The sequence below is a fragment of the Haliotis cracherodii genome, unplaced genomic scaffold (genome assembly GCF_022045235.1).
Source record: "Haliotis cracherodii isolate W230 unplaced genomic scaffold, xgHalCrac1.p SCAF_5, whole genome shotgun sequence".
Taxonomy (NCBI): domain Eukaryota; kingdom Metazoa; phylum Mollusca; class Gastropoda; order Lepetellida; family Haliotidae; genus Haliotis; species Haliotis cracherodii.
In genome coordinates this window covers 29,264,242-29,280,550 of record NW_027266308.1, presented here as the reverse complement: position 1 = coordinate 29,280,550, position 16,309 = coordinate 29,264,242, and the positions used below count along the sequence as shown (strand labels likewise).

The 16,309-nt window shown below is 39.4% G+C and overlaps 1 protein-coding gene across 1 annotated transcript; it reads right to left on the bottom strand.

Moving 5' to 3' along the window:
* Positions 1-262: 262 nt before the first annotated feature.
* Positions 263-16,309, bottom strand: LOC139443089 (uncharacterized). Its single transcript, XM_071224020.1, has 6 exons — positions 16,221-16,309; positions 13,429-13,659; positions 9,986-10,125; positions 8,934-9,049; positions 6,398-6,630; positions 263-4,985 (listed from the first exon to the last, which is right to left on the bottom strand). The coding sequence occupies exons 2-6, from the start codon at positions 13,613-13,615 to the stop codon at positions 4,150-4,152; spliced, it is 1,512 nt and encodes a 503-aa protein (XP_071080121.1). The 5' UTR covers positions 13,616-13,659; positions 16,221-16,309; the 3' UTR covers positions 263-4,149.

The window sequence follows — 16,309 nt, the reverse complement described above, 5'->3', positions numbered from 1 at the left end:
GTACGTGGGAAGCACTGCCATACATCTCAACCATATATTAGACATTCCGGAATGTTCGTTTGTTCAGTTTTCAAAATTTTAATCGAGAACTATGACGACATATTTTTCAAGCGTAGTCTGAAATGGAAGTCGCCAGGTTGAAACGAGTGCCATAAAGCTAGAGAAAACTGCTTTCTAATTGGCTGAAATGGACCTCTTGTTAGTCATTTCAGTAGTCAGTCAAAGTTCGCAAAAGGTCGTTCTGACGTGACCCGTAATGTGATGTCCTCAGATCTTTGTTCAGCAGCAGTGAGAACTCAGATCTGATTTTAATGAGATTGTGCAAAAGTTTAACCAAACAGCCAATAATTGTAAAAATGTGTGACTATAACCGATCTGAAACAACCAATGTTGTATAATACCATCAAATATGTATTGAATTTGAGATTTCAAATACAGTGAATCCAAATACGAATTTGGCCCTAATGTACACAATATAAAATCTCATATCAGGGTGTTCTCGTGTATATCTGTATATAGTATATATTCTTAGCACAAGAATTCAAAGACCACCCAATTTATTCATATCACAACATTAATATGAAAGAATCAAGTGGTCCCTAACTTATTTTGAGTTGTATATTTCAAAATTATGAAACCTTGAGCCTCAGTATGAAAGTATCCCAGAACAATATGCCATTTTATCAATGTGACACACGCTGAGGTCGCCATTTGATGTAGGAAGTTTCAGTGAACTCAAGCTGAGGTAATCAGTCATCATCCATGACCCAAATATACAAATTGTCTCGACCATCTGTCATACATCTTTCACACATCCACTGCTCACAGACCTGCAAAATCACACACCAGTAATATCAAAAGCAGATACATTATCACAAAATAGCACTGTGCAACCTTGATATCAGCCTTAATACCCCATAATGGTAAAATGTGTAAGTGTGACGACCATATTGTGTTACCATGGTAACAATATGCTGCATAATCATAGGCAACATACAGCATCTTCCTTTCCAACTGTGCGACAACCGGGTTCAGTTTGAACTAGATGTTAGTTCGATCTTCAGATCTTATGACCCAATAACACATTTTTCAGTGTAGTGTAACATGCAAATTCATTGTCAAGAAACGAGCCACGAAGAACTCAGCATACATTTCAAGTTACCCATGAATGTCTTCTTATGAAATTACTGCAAAACCGACTTGACAGGTAAAAGCAAGTGATTCATTTTGGCTGTTTTGCCACAGCAATTAGGCATGGTAGCTAGCCAAAAGCTGTGTCTGAAATAAAACTTCTCCTCTGAGGAAGTGCTGAAACACACAGAAAATATTACCGGGTTCTATCTCGTAACAATAACCATGGTATATTTCTCCACAATCAACCTACGTCTGGTCCCAACATTGTACACAATCAATCTGTCGTAGCCCTAAGAATTCGTCTTCAGTGTCATGAGCCTTAAACTTCTAATTTTCTGATCATGTTTTGACTGAGAACCAAAAAGTGACAGAAACCCTAGTGTTGTCCGCCTGTAACTGCTGACACTTGATCTAGACTTGATCATGACAAATGATGTAAACAGTAAGTTCAAAGGCCATTTTTCAAAATTGTTGAAAGATTTCAAATGGCAAATAGTAAAAAATTCTAGTTAATGGAACCTATTTTACATACTGCTTAGCATTAGGGCAGATACATTTACTGAAAATTAACAAAATTTTATCTCATTGGCGCCTAACCAAACCTCAGACAAACTGCTGATGAAGACAATAATTTGGAGTTACTTCCCTTTGAAGGTGCCCTGAAGCAGTTCTTATGATGCTTCTGTGCTAGATACAGAATATGTTGGTGATGCATTTCCATGGTGTTATTCACATTTCTGATGACCAAAGTTACTACACCTCACATACAACAGGTTACATAGTCAACATACCTGGCACCCAAATTGCTCTAATCATACAAAAGTGCTTGTTAGAATGCCATGTCAAAGGTTGTGTCACTGGCGGTTCCAGCTTTTTTCAGACACCTTACTGGTAATCCAGGATAAGTTGAACCAACTCACAAAACGTGTTCAAACAAATAGCAGAGAGCAGAATTTTGGCAAACATATTTGGTCTGTTACAGGTAGAGAAGGTTAATGTTGTGCACGTGCAGGTCATTACAATGAAATTGACAATGCTCCCATGGACACACGAGACTACTAAGAGGTCGGTGTGACAAAACTGATACCAGAATTCCCTAAAAGTCGTTTGATAGAAGTTACTTAGAAACAATTATACATGTCACAGCTAGGTAAGCATGATTAAATCATACATTATCAGGCTCGGAAATTGGCCTTTAACGTCATAAATTACATGGATAACGAATGTAAAAATAAATCTCAAGCATTGTCAGAAGATAGCATTGCCACTGGTCTGTATCTATGCTCTATCAGGGCAGAAATTATCGCTCATGACCCTTTCTTCACAATGGTACGCGCTAGTGGAAGGACCTCATACATAGTCATACAGGGTTAATTGTCGGTCACAATTCAGCTTATTCTGGCATTCCAGTACATGTTATCTGCTCCTTCGGACAAGTCACTTTGTGACTTGGGTACAATGTGCATTCCCCTTTGTCAAAATCTTGGATCCGCCCTTGTGTGTGAATTGGTGCTGAATTTGATTACAACTCTCCAATGTCCAAAAGAAACCAGCTGTCTACAGCATTTATCTCAGTAGGAAAACATGGGCACAAAGTCACTGTGGGAAGCAATAACTGAGCTTGCTGAGGATGTATCAAGAACATGCTAGGAAAATACCCTAAGGGTCACTTATCTTCATAAGGTTGGGACTAAATCGAGCATTCAAAAAGTCCAGTTACCACCCTTGCCTAACTAGGCTGGAATTTCTGGGATTGATTGTAGCAGCACCAGTGGCTATTACGAGTTATGTCCCTTCTATGTTCCTCCTATTGACCAATCAGATTCACTTCTGACATCACATGCTATTGCTTCAAACAAAATGGCCGTGCGCAGTCAAGACGATCAGATAGATAATCAAAACCTATGATGTAATGAAACGGGTCTTACTTCATGAAGTGCATCAAATCTTGTGAGCACCTTGATTAAAACATGAAAATTTTGAAAATATCTGTAAGTAGACGGTACACATGCATTGCAAATCCTTCAAACGACCGAAATCTGCATGGCAGACTATGAACCGGATGTTGATTGCATTACGCGATTTTGATTGGACTATGCATCGTTAGTACAACCAAAATAACTCCATCATTGCAGCCTAGTAATGCCAGGGCGGAAACAGAACTTGGGAAGATGTAGAAATACAATTTACATGTCCCAAACCTCCAACCCTATAAAATGCAAGAGTTGGCTATGACTCGTACTGACCGTATTCTGAGTGTATACATCCGTGATGTGAAACTACATGGGGCGCCATACGAAATATACGATATTCTTAAATTATTTATGATATATATGTCACAATACATATATAGATATTTAAGGGTTTACAAAATTACTTTTGAATTTGAATTGCTCTTTGAATTACTCTTGTAAATTTGTTTGAATGGGTGACTATTTTCTGTTTCATGCACATTATCTGGCTGTCCAAAATTCCAAAGTAATTAAAGCAGGATATTTGTTCATATCAGTTTGATATTATTTTATAAAACAAATTCCACATAATAAAGCAAGACCAACTTAATTACTTGGTTTACAGACCTGTGTGACCTTTTAGCTATTTCCCCAAAATGTCCATAAAGAAAACAATTGTGTCAGTAACTTCTTTATCTCAAAACTCCTATTTACACTGCAGTAAATTATATGTAACCATAGGCAATAGGCACAATATAGTCACCATTTGGTATCAAATTTAGTCTGATATTTTTAATAAAAAATGGGAATTTTTCCATATTTTTTTCCCTCCTGCTTTAGGTATTTTTTTATAATAGGTCATCAAAACAAGTAATTATATTGGTCTTGCCTGGATATACATTCAGTAAAAAAGATAAAAATTATTTTTACGTATCATTTGTATCACAACTCAACCCCAACTAATCAATGTTTGACATGAGTAGCTGTGTACTGCAATACAACATCATACCTCCTGTATCATAACATAACTAGCATACATGTGCAATGCAGCTGTGCCCTACGACTATACCACCTCTTCTAGTTCATCTATGATGGGAGAGTTGGGGTTGCGTGGAGCCTGCAGGAAGCGTGCTGCAGCAGAGGGGCTGGTGGTGCTGCTGGGATGGCTGCTCACTCCTCCGTGATGAACCCTGGGAGGAGAATTGCAGCCCGCAATACTAGGCATGGGTGTGGTGGAGGTCTTCATATTCGAACCTGTGACACCAATACCCGTCAGACTGGAGGCCGCCATGCTGGAGTTGGGCAGACTGGATGACGTCACGCAGCAGACTTGACTTGATGGTGTCTCAGCAGAGCCAGGGAGACTGCAGGTGGTGAGACTGGAGTTCGGGAAGCTGGAGTTTGGGACCACTCCCTGTTGGTTGCTCTCCATAGGAGGCAGATGGTAGGTATCGACAGGGTGGTCTGGTACCATTGGATGAGCAAGAGAGCGGGACTCATGGGGACTCTGTACCCCTAGGTGATCTTGTGGGGGCCCATGCTGGTTGCCTACACTCATGGCTTGAAGGTAGGTGAGAGGGGAGCTACCAGTTGTGTCCACTGCCTGGTAGGCTGGGGGTAGCTCCCCGGTCATACTCGCTGCAGGGTCTCCTCTCCTATTGGCTAAAACTCCTAGAAAATGTGGAATTAGAAAAAACCTTCCTGAAGAAGACCAAGGTCCATTAGCGCCCTGAGTGAGCTCTGCTGTAGTAAGTGTCTGGCCTGTTGCGAGAGATGTGAGCTGGTGTCCTCCACCACTGGTTTCTATTCCGGGCTGTGTAGGGAATGTGCAGCGACGGTAACACTGGGCCACCTGCCCTGGGATAGTCAGTGTATTGCTGGGGGTGTCTACATTACAGCCTGTTGGGGAACCAAAAATGTTTGTTAATTGGGTTTAATGTCACAGTTAGCAATCCTACAGCAAGAAAGTGTAATCAAACTGGAACATAAGTAATTAGTGGCTCATTGTGATAAAGTAGTTGATGCAGGATAAATTTTTGACGCTGAAAGTGTTGCATAATTTGTACAAAGGGCTACATAGCAAAGTACTCTCTATACCCTGTATAGCAGTGAGATATTTGGCCTATCTTGTCCCTTTGATGTATACAAGATATATAGCCTACCTGGGGCCTATGATGTATACAAGATATATGGTCTGCCTGGTGCCCATGATGTATACAAACAATACAGCCTACCTGGTGCCCAGGATGTATACAAGATATATAGCCTACCTGGTGCCCATGATGTATGCAAGATATATAGCCTACCTGGTGCCCATGATGTATACAAGATATATAGCCTACCTGGGGCCTATGATGTATACAAGATATATGGTCTACCCGGTGCCCATGATGTATACAAACAATACAGCCTACCTGGTGCCCATGGTGTATACATGATATATAGCCTACCTGGTGCCCATGATGTATGCAAGATATATAGCCTACCTGGTGCCCATGATGTATACAGACAATATAGCTAAACTGGTGCCCATGATGTATACAAGATATATAGCCTACCTGGTGCCCATGATGTATACAGACAATACTGCCTAACTGGTCCCATGATGTATACAGGCAATATAGCCTACCTGGTGCCCATGATGTATACAGTCAATATAGCCTACCTGGTGCCCATGATGAATACAAGATATATGGTCTACCTGGTGCCTATGTTGTATACAAGCAATAGAGCCTACCTGGTGCCCATGATGAATACAAGATATATGGTCTACCTGGTGCCTATGATGTATACAAGCAATAGCCTACCTGGTGCCCATGATCTATACAAGATATATGGTCTACCTGGTGCCCATGATGTATACAAGATATATAGTCTACCTGGTGCCTATGATGTATACAAGCAATACAGCCTGCCTGGTGTCCATGATGTATACAAGCAATATAGCCTACCTGGTGTCCATGATGTATACAAGAAATATAGCCTACCTGGTGCTCATGATGTATACAAGATATATAGCCTACCTGGTGTCCATGATGTTAACAAGCAATACAGCCTACCTGGTGTCCATGATGTATACAAGATATATAGCCTACCTGGTGTTCATGATGTATACAAGTAATATAGCCTACCTGGTGTCCATGATGTATACAAGTAATATAGCCTACCTGGTGCCCATGATGTATACAAGATATATAGCCTACCTGGTGCCCATGATGTATACAAGATATATAGCCTACCTGGTGTCCATGATGTATACAAGCAATATAGCCTACCTGGTGTCCATGATGTATACAAGCAATATAGCCTACCTGGTGTCCATGATGTATAAGCTGGCAGTGTAGTTTCGTCAGTGTGATTGTGAAGAGAAGAGCGATTGAGTGTGGATGAGGACAATTCTACCCCAACAGCCTCCTCGTATGGAGGTGGTGGTTCATCCTGATCCGGGTGATGGTGGCCAGGGGGGATTGTACTGGTATTTTCCTGTGTAACCTCACTATATGATGGAGGTGCACAGTCTTCCCCTGTGGACGATGCATAGCTTCTGCAACATAGAGGAACAATGTGAGTATAATGACCATTAGAAGCCTTTTTCATTCAATAGTGAGTGCGTTTAACACCACTTTAAACAGTGTCTCGGTTCACAGGGCTTCACAGATTGTACTGGTGTGGAGAATCGAACCCCAGTCATGAGTCATAATTACACCTAGCCATTCTTAGGGAAAAACTTACACAGCTCTTGCCTACTAGCCAAGAATTATCGTAATCATGCTCATGTCAAAGGTATTGTGTCTATGTTTCTTTCAATGGTGGTAGTATCAATATCCAATGTCAATGTGGTTAATATGTTTTTAAAAAAATCAAATACTGGACACTTTAACAAAATTTATCAATCTGAAATGCACTGTGATGTGTTGCAATGGTTTTGGTCTATGTTCAAGGCAAATGTTCAAGGCAACTTAAACTATGAAACTGTCATAGGCCTAAGCATGGCAAGCATGTTTCTTTATGTGTGACCCACCAGGAGAAGGGGACCTTATGGGTGCAAGAATATAATTGTGCTGTGGTATCATAAAGGAAGATGTTTGATGTCAACCTACTTTCTGGTTAGAATTCTGAAAATGAGTCCAAATGTTAAATGACATGCATCAAGATGCATCTAAGTAAGTAAGTAAGTGAGTGAGTGAGTGAGTGAGTGAGTGAGTGAGTGAGTGAGTGAGTCAGTGAGTGAGTGAGTGAGTGAGTGAGTGAGTCAGTGAGTGAGTGAGTGAGTGAGTGAGTTGGGTTTAACGCCGCTTTTAACATTATTCCAGTTATATCACGGCATGTCAGCTTAATGTGGGAGGAGAGCCCGAAGTGATGCAGGTCTCAGACCTTTATCACTTCGGTGAAACCCACGAGCATGGGTATGGTGCTGACAAACCTAGAAACATAATTGGGGCGAACCGGGATTCGAACCCACAATCATAGGTTTCTGGCTTGCCCAAGGGACGCAACTCTGAACAGCGAATCGTGGCGCCTCAGACGACTGGGCCACCGATGCCCGTCTAAGTAATACAGATGAACTGAAGCTTGTGAATTGTATTTTAATGGTCCTAACATACATATACTGTAGTTTCAATTCAAGATATGTGAGGAAGTCAAAATGTGAGCTTTCAACGTTTAGGTCCGTCATCTCATGGTTGGTCATCACATTTGTTGATTTTCTTATGTTTTAAGCTTGTTAAGTATTGTATTGATTATGTTAAGCAAAAACATGTTTTACCTGTGTGGTAACTGATAGATTCCCTATATGTTATCATTTAACAACTGAGTGTTAAGACATTATATCAGTTTTTAATGGATGCAGACAGAAAATACTTCATGCAAATTTTGATACCTTTTTAAATAGGTCCACAGTATATGATTTTACAGATGCTTCCATCAGTGATAAACCATCATGTTGGGTAAACGGAACCTCATTACACCTATTTGATATGACACTACAACTTAAACATTGTTAAAAGATCTAATTAACAGTAAAACAATAAATAAAGAAATAAGTATGATGTCTGTCATATTACTACACCCTTCAGTGTAGCCTCACAACTATATTCCTGAGGCAAGAGCGTCCGCTGGCCTTTTTATCAAAGTCGTTTCCACCCTTGCCACATTAAGCCCACTTTCCTGCGCTAAATATGATTGGACTATCGCACATATCAATAATCCAATCAGAGAATGTTTCGCAAAATCAACATCCACGACTGGTACACCTTCGTATGAAAGTGATTTTACCGCTCCTGTCTTTGCTGACACAAATCTTTCATCCTTAAACCACCCAAAAATTGCCTATGTTTTTGTGTCGGGGATGAAATTGTGAAATTTTTGTTATCTGATCGCCTATAGTAGTCACCATCTTTGTGAAGCTATACAAGATAAGAACAGCGAGCTGATTGGATATGGCGTTTTCATTACAAGGGGCACAACTCGGGATCCATGTGAAGTGGCACCAGGGTCGAGACAAGAAAAGTCAACTTGATGTGGCAAGGGTATAAACTAGGCTTTGATATAGGCTAGTGGACACGCTTGCCCTGGGACGATGCCTCACAACATGATGATCCTAACAATGTTAAAGAGGTATGATGCAAAATAGTCCAATGCCACTAGACCTTGTAATGTGTGACTTGCAAGTGAAATGTGACACTGTCTCTATGTAGGGATTTTGGTGTTAGGCTGAGTGAAAAAGAGTGAATGTTACCCTACACTATATATATATGCTGACCTTCCTGATGTAATAATGTAAAAGATAATGCAATAATGGGTACTGGGTACCTATTCTGACCTGGCTAATGAGCTAACAAATCCTACCTCATTTGGGTGTCAGGGGTGACATTCAGAGCATCCATGATGACAGTGACAGCACCCAGGCCATCATTACGATCCACTACCACTGCTGTTACCGTGCCACGCCCCATCTGTCCCAGCTGGTGGAAATAATAGCTGATTAAATCATCAATAACTGTATTACTCTTGAAAAAATGTACCATTGCTGACTAAGTATACAAAGCAAGAATCTAAGTGCGTGAGTGGGTTTACCATGTTTAACGCCGTTCTGAACCGTATTTCAGCAATATCATGGCATATCAGCTTGATGTGGGAGGAAAGCCCAAAGTGATGTAGGTCTAGCATTCATGCATGTTTAGTTGTTTACCACTAAGGTGAAACCCACAAGCACAAACACAGGTACGGTTCCAAAAAAACAAGATACATAATCAGAACAAATCAGGATTTGAAGATATTAGGCTAAAAAAATATTAGTCTTGGTTCTCAGGCTCCACCAGCATTATCATAAAGTCCACTGCCATTTAGTTTTTATTTCCATTTTCAAATTGTATAAAAATACCTAATACTTAAAAACAATGCAATCCAATATAGCACAGTTACTTCCCCTTTACATGAGCACAGCTTAACCATGTTAACCATGTTCATTGTGCATCTTGTGTTATGGTCATGACGCAATAGGAGTTTGTATGCTTGTTTATGTAGGGAGGCCCTTTCCCAGGTTGATGGTACACAACTGATTAGTAACAGTTAATTGGTTACATACCAATTTGAACAAGCCCCCCCCCCAAAAAAAAATCACCGCCCACCCACACTATATTTTGAAAAGTCATTGTCTGAGAACCAATTCTTTCATTTTTTTAAGCTGATGTACTGGGTAAAGTCAACCCACAATAGAATAACTTCTCTAATGTCTCTTATCATTGCTTAATGTGACCAGAAAACTTTAGTTTTTTCATCTTCTTACAAAGTAAAAAGACTATCGGTAATACACTCCTGACTATGTTAATGAACTCATTGGAGACACAATCTTTCATTCTGATAACCATGTGAATAGTTAGTTCTTTGTTTGCACAGACCTGTAGTCCATTCCTGGTGGAATTATTCCGTTTCCGAGCTATAACAAACTGCCTCATAGACAACAGAAGAAGTAGGAGAGCCAACGCTATCAGCAGTGGTCCTGTCATTGACACCTTGTCACCAAACACATCACTGAACCCTGAAAGAACAAATATCAAATAGCATTCCATCCAGTATTATGGTCTCTGTTCACAAAATCTGCCAACCTTAAAAATAAAAAAATAGGTATTGTTGCAAGTTTTTAATGCCACTGACAGAAAATACTCATTTTGATAATTGATATAATCTTAAAAATTTTGGCATCAACTAAACTGTACTGTAACAGAATAGAAATATATAGCGCTGGTAACAAATTAAAGTTGTGAATGTTACATCAAATTGTATATTTATCATGTTTATATACTAATCCTATGTCACACAATTTCTTCCTTTTTCTTTTGATCCTTAAGTGGAAACGTGCTCGAACAAAGTTTCCAGCTTCTAAAAACATATCACCTGAACACATCCCAGCATCACCATGGTCACTGCCCTAATAAATGGGTAACACACTGTAATCCCATGCGTGTGATCTCACCTGACTACCCCGGCCACATCAATCTCTTTCATTGACAGGGTAGAAGAGCTGTGATGCGGGGATGACTGGGAGGGCATGATGATATGGCATGTGAGATAGGACAAGTGTATCAATATACAATTTCATGTAAAACTTAAAAATGTTTAAACTTATCCTATCTGACACTATGCATTTATTCCACCATGTGGAGCACAGGTACCCTGGCCTGCGTAGACTACAACCCTGAGATATACACAAGAAAGCTGCATTCATGACCAACTCATGTTATTCCCGCACAAGCCAAATAGCAACTCGTTGCCCCTCTTGTGGCCATTTTTGCAACCAGGTTCCGTCTTAGCGCAAACGGGCATACCTAAACAATTGTCAACTCATTGCCATATATATCCAGATATATTATTTATATTTCAGATGCAATTCAAAGCACGTCATGACATGCGAAATTATACAGCATGATTGAACACATTTAACTGTGTCTTGGTTATATTTTTAGATGCAAGACATATGTAAAAACAGAAATTATTTCTGAGGGATTCTTTGACAAAGAACTTGAAATCATACGCGCATTCTGATTGGTTTGTCGTATTTTCGTACATAACATTCATTGATAGGGGGACGAGTATTCCTGCATGTTACGGAAAGGGGCGAGTGGTGATGAATGAAGAAAGCTGGTGCTAAACAGTTATATAAACAATAAGCTATAACACTGCCTAGTGTCATAATGACATGAACTTGTATATGGGTAAAGCTAGGGCTGGGACAGGTAACTCGGGTGCTCGGGTAGGGTCTGTACTGAGAAGGACCCGGGTACCCACAGGACTACCCGGACCCGAGGTTTGTCACATGATATATAGTTTCATGACAAAAATTATCTAGAACTCTATGATTACACTACAAGTCACTAATGTTGGTATTTCTTTCTGACTTGAGACCTTAAAAGGTTTAAATAAAGATAAAACTTCAGTCAAAGTGTATGGATGACCAGATCGTTTTTAGGTGTATCTAAATACATTTTGTCAGGGCTACAGTTAAACTATTCCCAATCAGACATTTTATACTCAACTCTTGAGACCTACCGTGGGTACCCGGGTAGTAAATTTGGACAGGTCCCAGCCCTAGTAAAAACACCATAATAGGCGATGGGACCCCTTTACATGCCTTACAGTAGTCGGATGTAACATAATGAAATCGTGTAGAAGAGGAATGATCCACAACATCCATAGGAGGGTCTTCAAACCAATACGAAGACATCATATGCACACAGAGAGGTGAGCAGGTAACAAGCTTGGAACTACATATGGTGACCATGGTGACAGTCTCACCTACCAAGATTCACACTTTAGCCCTTTTAAGCATTGTTACGTTTTCGAGAAGATTTTGAATATATGTTCCATAAATCATTACATCAAAGATGGCTGCCTACCTGAGGCCATGTTAAAAATTCAATTTTGAATCCTCAAACAAACTTGAACCACCTTAAACATGTTAAAGTAACAAACACCCACACAAAATTTCAGCTCTGGGTGAAAGAGTTTGTAGCGCTACGACGTTCATAAGCCTATGACAAACTATACAGTTACGATGATCGTAATGCTACGAATGCTTTGTGGACAACTTACAATAACATAAGTTCACAAAGTATTTCAGGAGATGACCCAAAAAGGTCTAGCCATAACTGTTTCAGCTCTATCATGTTTATGTAGGAGAAACAACTTGTCAGTTACACAGGGCAAATACTGTAAAGCTTGGTGAAAGTGAAACCAAGGAGAAAAGATATGGTGCTGACACAGCAAGGGTCCTGACAATTTACCCTTCCTCTGTGTAATGTATTTATTACATACTTCAGTGTGAAAGACTTGAGTTTTCCAAAGTTAGGAAGAGAGATATTGTCATTGCAGTGAGCATAACACATGATATTTTACTGCAGCGAACATAACACTTTAACTGAACTATTGTCATACAAGAATGACCTCCCCTTAAATTGTCTCCCTATCTCCTGAGTCTCTGGCCCGTACACAATCTGTTGACTTCCTTTTAACATAAGTTCCACCATGTCCACATTGACAAGGCAAAATAATGACAAATGGTCATTTCTGGAGTTAATATAGCTTCATGCCGTTTGTTATTCTCTTGAAAATGTTTCTTTATACACAGTAAATTTCTCGTCAATCAAGACCGTTCATTTCGCACAGGTCATTTTGGTTACTTGACCAGCATGTATTCTTTCGCTTCCAACAGTGATCTCGAAATTTTCAAGAATATTTTTGGCTAAAGTTGGTTTTGCATATAATCATATCTATATGTAGGATACAGAATTTTTGTGACCCTAAATATTTTTGTTACTTTTGTTAATATTTTTGAAGATTTTGCAAACACGAACCTACCTTTTAGTCGCAAAATACAAGGGTTGGTGAACCGTTCCTGTGTATGAGGTAGGGAGAATTTACGTTTCAAGGTTTTACATCTGCAATGATATAACTAGATTTTCCGGTAGACAAATACACTACAAAGTATATAATAAATAGGATAATTTATGTGTCGAGTGAAATATGTTTCTCTCAACTCATGGCAGGGGAAAGGAGAGATTTTAACTTGTGGCATAGCTATATATTGAGAGACGGAAAAATGCTAGTTACGAAGGTTACTGGGGTGGATCTAGTACTAAATGAATTCTCATCCTCTCAAAGATTTGAGAATTAGCTCACTTTTTGTCACTTTTAGCATTCATACAGCCATATGAAAGCACTGAACATCATGGATTTCACACATTGTAAACAGATGGGGAATCAAAACTGGACTTTGACGTACTGACTCAACACCTCAAACATTAGCCTACCCTGCTGCACCAGTGTGCGATGTGTAATGTCTTACCCAGCCATGTGAGGATGCTCCCCACAAGTAGGAGAACACTGGCGACCGTTGTGAACATAATCCCCCGCCTCAGTGGCTCCTTGGTCTCAGTGGGCCCAAATGATGAGGATGTGACGAATGTCCGAAGTGCATTTGGTCGCCGGCTGCGAGGCACGTGGATGTGAGACGAATGGAACATGGTGCTCATCGGTGAGTCAGAGGGGTAACATTCTACACCAAGGTGGTCTCAGACTGCAACATGACAAGAGGATAAGGAACATGTAAGTGGAACATAGCTAAACTTTTATATCTTCTTTCCTATGTGATTGTTTGTTTGTTTGTTGTTTAACACAGCACTCAGCAATAATCCAACGATATGACAGTGGGCTGTAAGTAATCAAGTCTGAACCAGACAATCCAGTGATTGACATCATGAGCATCAATACGATAGGGATACAATAACATGCATCAACCAAGTCAGCAACCTGACCACCTGATCCCTTTAGTCGCCTAACATAGTCTTCATGGGTGTTCCTTTGGATTGAACAATATTAAACAGGTCTGCAGGGACCATGGGGACAGTGAATCTCTACAGTGTGCTGCACCTAGACTATGCTGTTTACCCTGAGGCTAAAAAACATTTCACTGGGACTAGTCAAGCAGCGGTAGAAATTGACACTAGTCCTGTATTCCTTGCCAAACTGCCCAATAGTTAAGGTATCCTAAGGACTAGTAGAAATTTGCCATTTTTAAGGGTTTTCCTGTATGTTATCATCATAAGGACTAGTGGACTAAAAATGTTAGTTTCTACCCCTGTCAAGTTAGTTAACTGATTGCAAAAGTCCAGTTTCCATGCTTGCCGAAATAGGCTGTAATTATAGAGTTATATTTTGGCTGGACTAATGAGTCTATGCATGGTGCAATCAAAACCGCGTAACAAAATCAACATCAGGTTTAACATGGATTTCAATGTGCAGATTTCGATCAACTGCAGGATTTGCAAAAGATGTGTACAGCCAACTGGACTTCAACAGATATTTTCCAAATCTTTTCATGTTTATAATCAAGACACTCACATGATTTGATGCTCTTCTTGAAGTAAGACCTGTTTTATTACACAATATATGTTTTGACCATGGATCAGATAGTCTTGACTGGGAGCCGCCATTTTGTTTGAAGCAAATGCAAGTGATATGAGAGGTGGGATCTGATTGGTCAAAAGGAGGGGCATAGAAAGGACATAACTCATAATAGCCACTGGTGGCACATTGATCAAGCCCTGAACTTCCAGCATAGTTCGGCAAGGGTGGAAATTGGACTTTTAGAGTCAGTTAACTCCCTTGGCTCGGGAAGATGGCCAAGAATGACTAATGTATTTGGGTATTTTTGCAGGGAAATACAGTAAGTAGTTATCCAAAGTAGCATATGCATAAGCTATATGTATTCATTCACACACACAGCTGCTGTGTAACATTCATATATACTCTAATCATGCTGATACAGCTAATTGGGCAATAATAAGCGAGATGAGTCAATCAGGGCCATCTTGTTACCATCACCTGATTTCAAGCCCGTCCATGACAGTCAAGTTAAATATAGATGCACAACATCATCAGTCACATGAAATTACAGACAGGAAGTTTACAAACAGCAGCCGATTTTCAGTGCATACAATTGTTCTGATGCAAACTTATCATCAGATCAAGTTTGATTAAAATGTGCATAAGTTATAAAGTAAGTTTTCATTACTTATTAGTCAGAGGCATCCAATCACAAACATATCTCTGACTGAGCAGGCAATAGGATGGCCGGTTCACAGCTGAAGCTAATAATTATAGAAAAATACTTCTTTCTCAGCCAGTGTCAGTTGGCATTTTAAAATAATTATATGTACAATTACAGGTTGAAAAATGCAAGGTTGCAATTACTGCAATATTTAAAGTATGCATGCGTGAGAATTTATTTTGGACAGAAAACATAATCTGATAATAGAAATCGAATGAGAGAACAAAACATTTTTTTCAGGTTATTTAATATCAGTGTTTCCTTAGTTCAGATAGGCAATCCACAGAAAACATTGGACCTGACCCATGCTGCTTCACTCAATATCTTAGCTTACACCAAAGAGTTAACATTTAATTTTGTCATGGTAGAATGGAGATTAACATACTGTGTTTCTATGTAGAGCTTGGGACCTGTAGATTTAAACATGATAAATTTACTATTTGAAATATGTTCAATTCAAAATTTAAATTAAGAGAGTTAAAAAGATACAAATAACCTAGTTCTGCTTTGAAAACACAGTGTGTTTATCTCCAAATGAGCTAATTTGGAGCTTTCTACAAATACATGTATTCCTTATAAGGTCATTTCAATGTTTGCAGGATGTCTGTTTATTATCATGATAATGCATATGTAATGATTTTGGTCCTTATTCACTGAAATTTGTGCGTTCAAATTTGTTTTGTTTAGAATTAAACTGCATCCATGATTTTCTACTTTGAGTGTTTTACTGACAAGTGACAGCTCTGTGATGTGCCACCAAGCTGTCAGTCGCCTGAAGTGTGCTTGTCAGTGGGTGAAACAGGTGATCTTATGCATGTTTTATAAAATTAACATATGGATTTCACTTAAGAGAGAACCTCTGAACCTGATTTCAGTAAGCATGAACATGATGAAATAACAAATGTTGAAAGTGAATAGTCTTACACCACGAATTAATGCTTGAACTACAACTGGTTTTCCTTTCCTACAAATGGATTTCTTGCAACATTTCCAGTTATCCATACACACACATCAATAGTTAACGTTACCTGCATTCCACGTAATCACTAACTTAACATATTTCACATATAATTGCCTCCGAATACACAGCTCCATTCCATGTTTACTTTAGCAGCTC

What these genes read in the sequence shown, in the direction of transcription:
- LOC139443089 (XM_071224020.1), bottom strand. Translation starts at nt 13,615, where the DNA reads ATGAGCACCATGTTCCATTCGTCTCACATCCACGTGCCTCGCAGCCGG. An exon ending in CCACCAGGAATGGACTACAG is followed by an intron (nt 9,050 to 9,985) that starts GTCTGTGCAAAC and finishes TATTTCCACCAG; the next exon opens with CTGGGACAGATGGGGCGTGG. An exon ending in TTATACATCATGGACACCAG is followed by an intron (nt 4,986 to 6,397) that starts GTAGGCTATATT and finishes GTTCCCCAACAG; the next exon opens with GCTGTAATGTAGACACCCCC.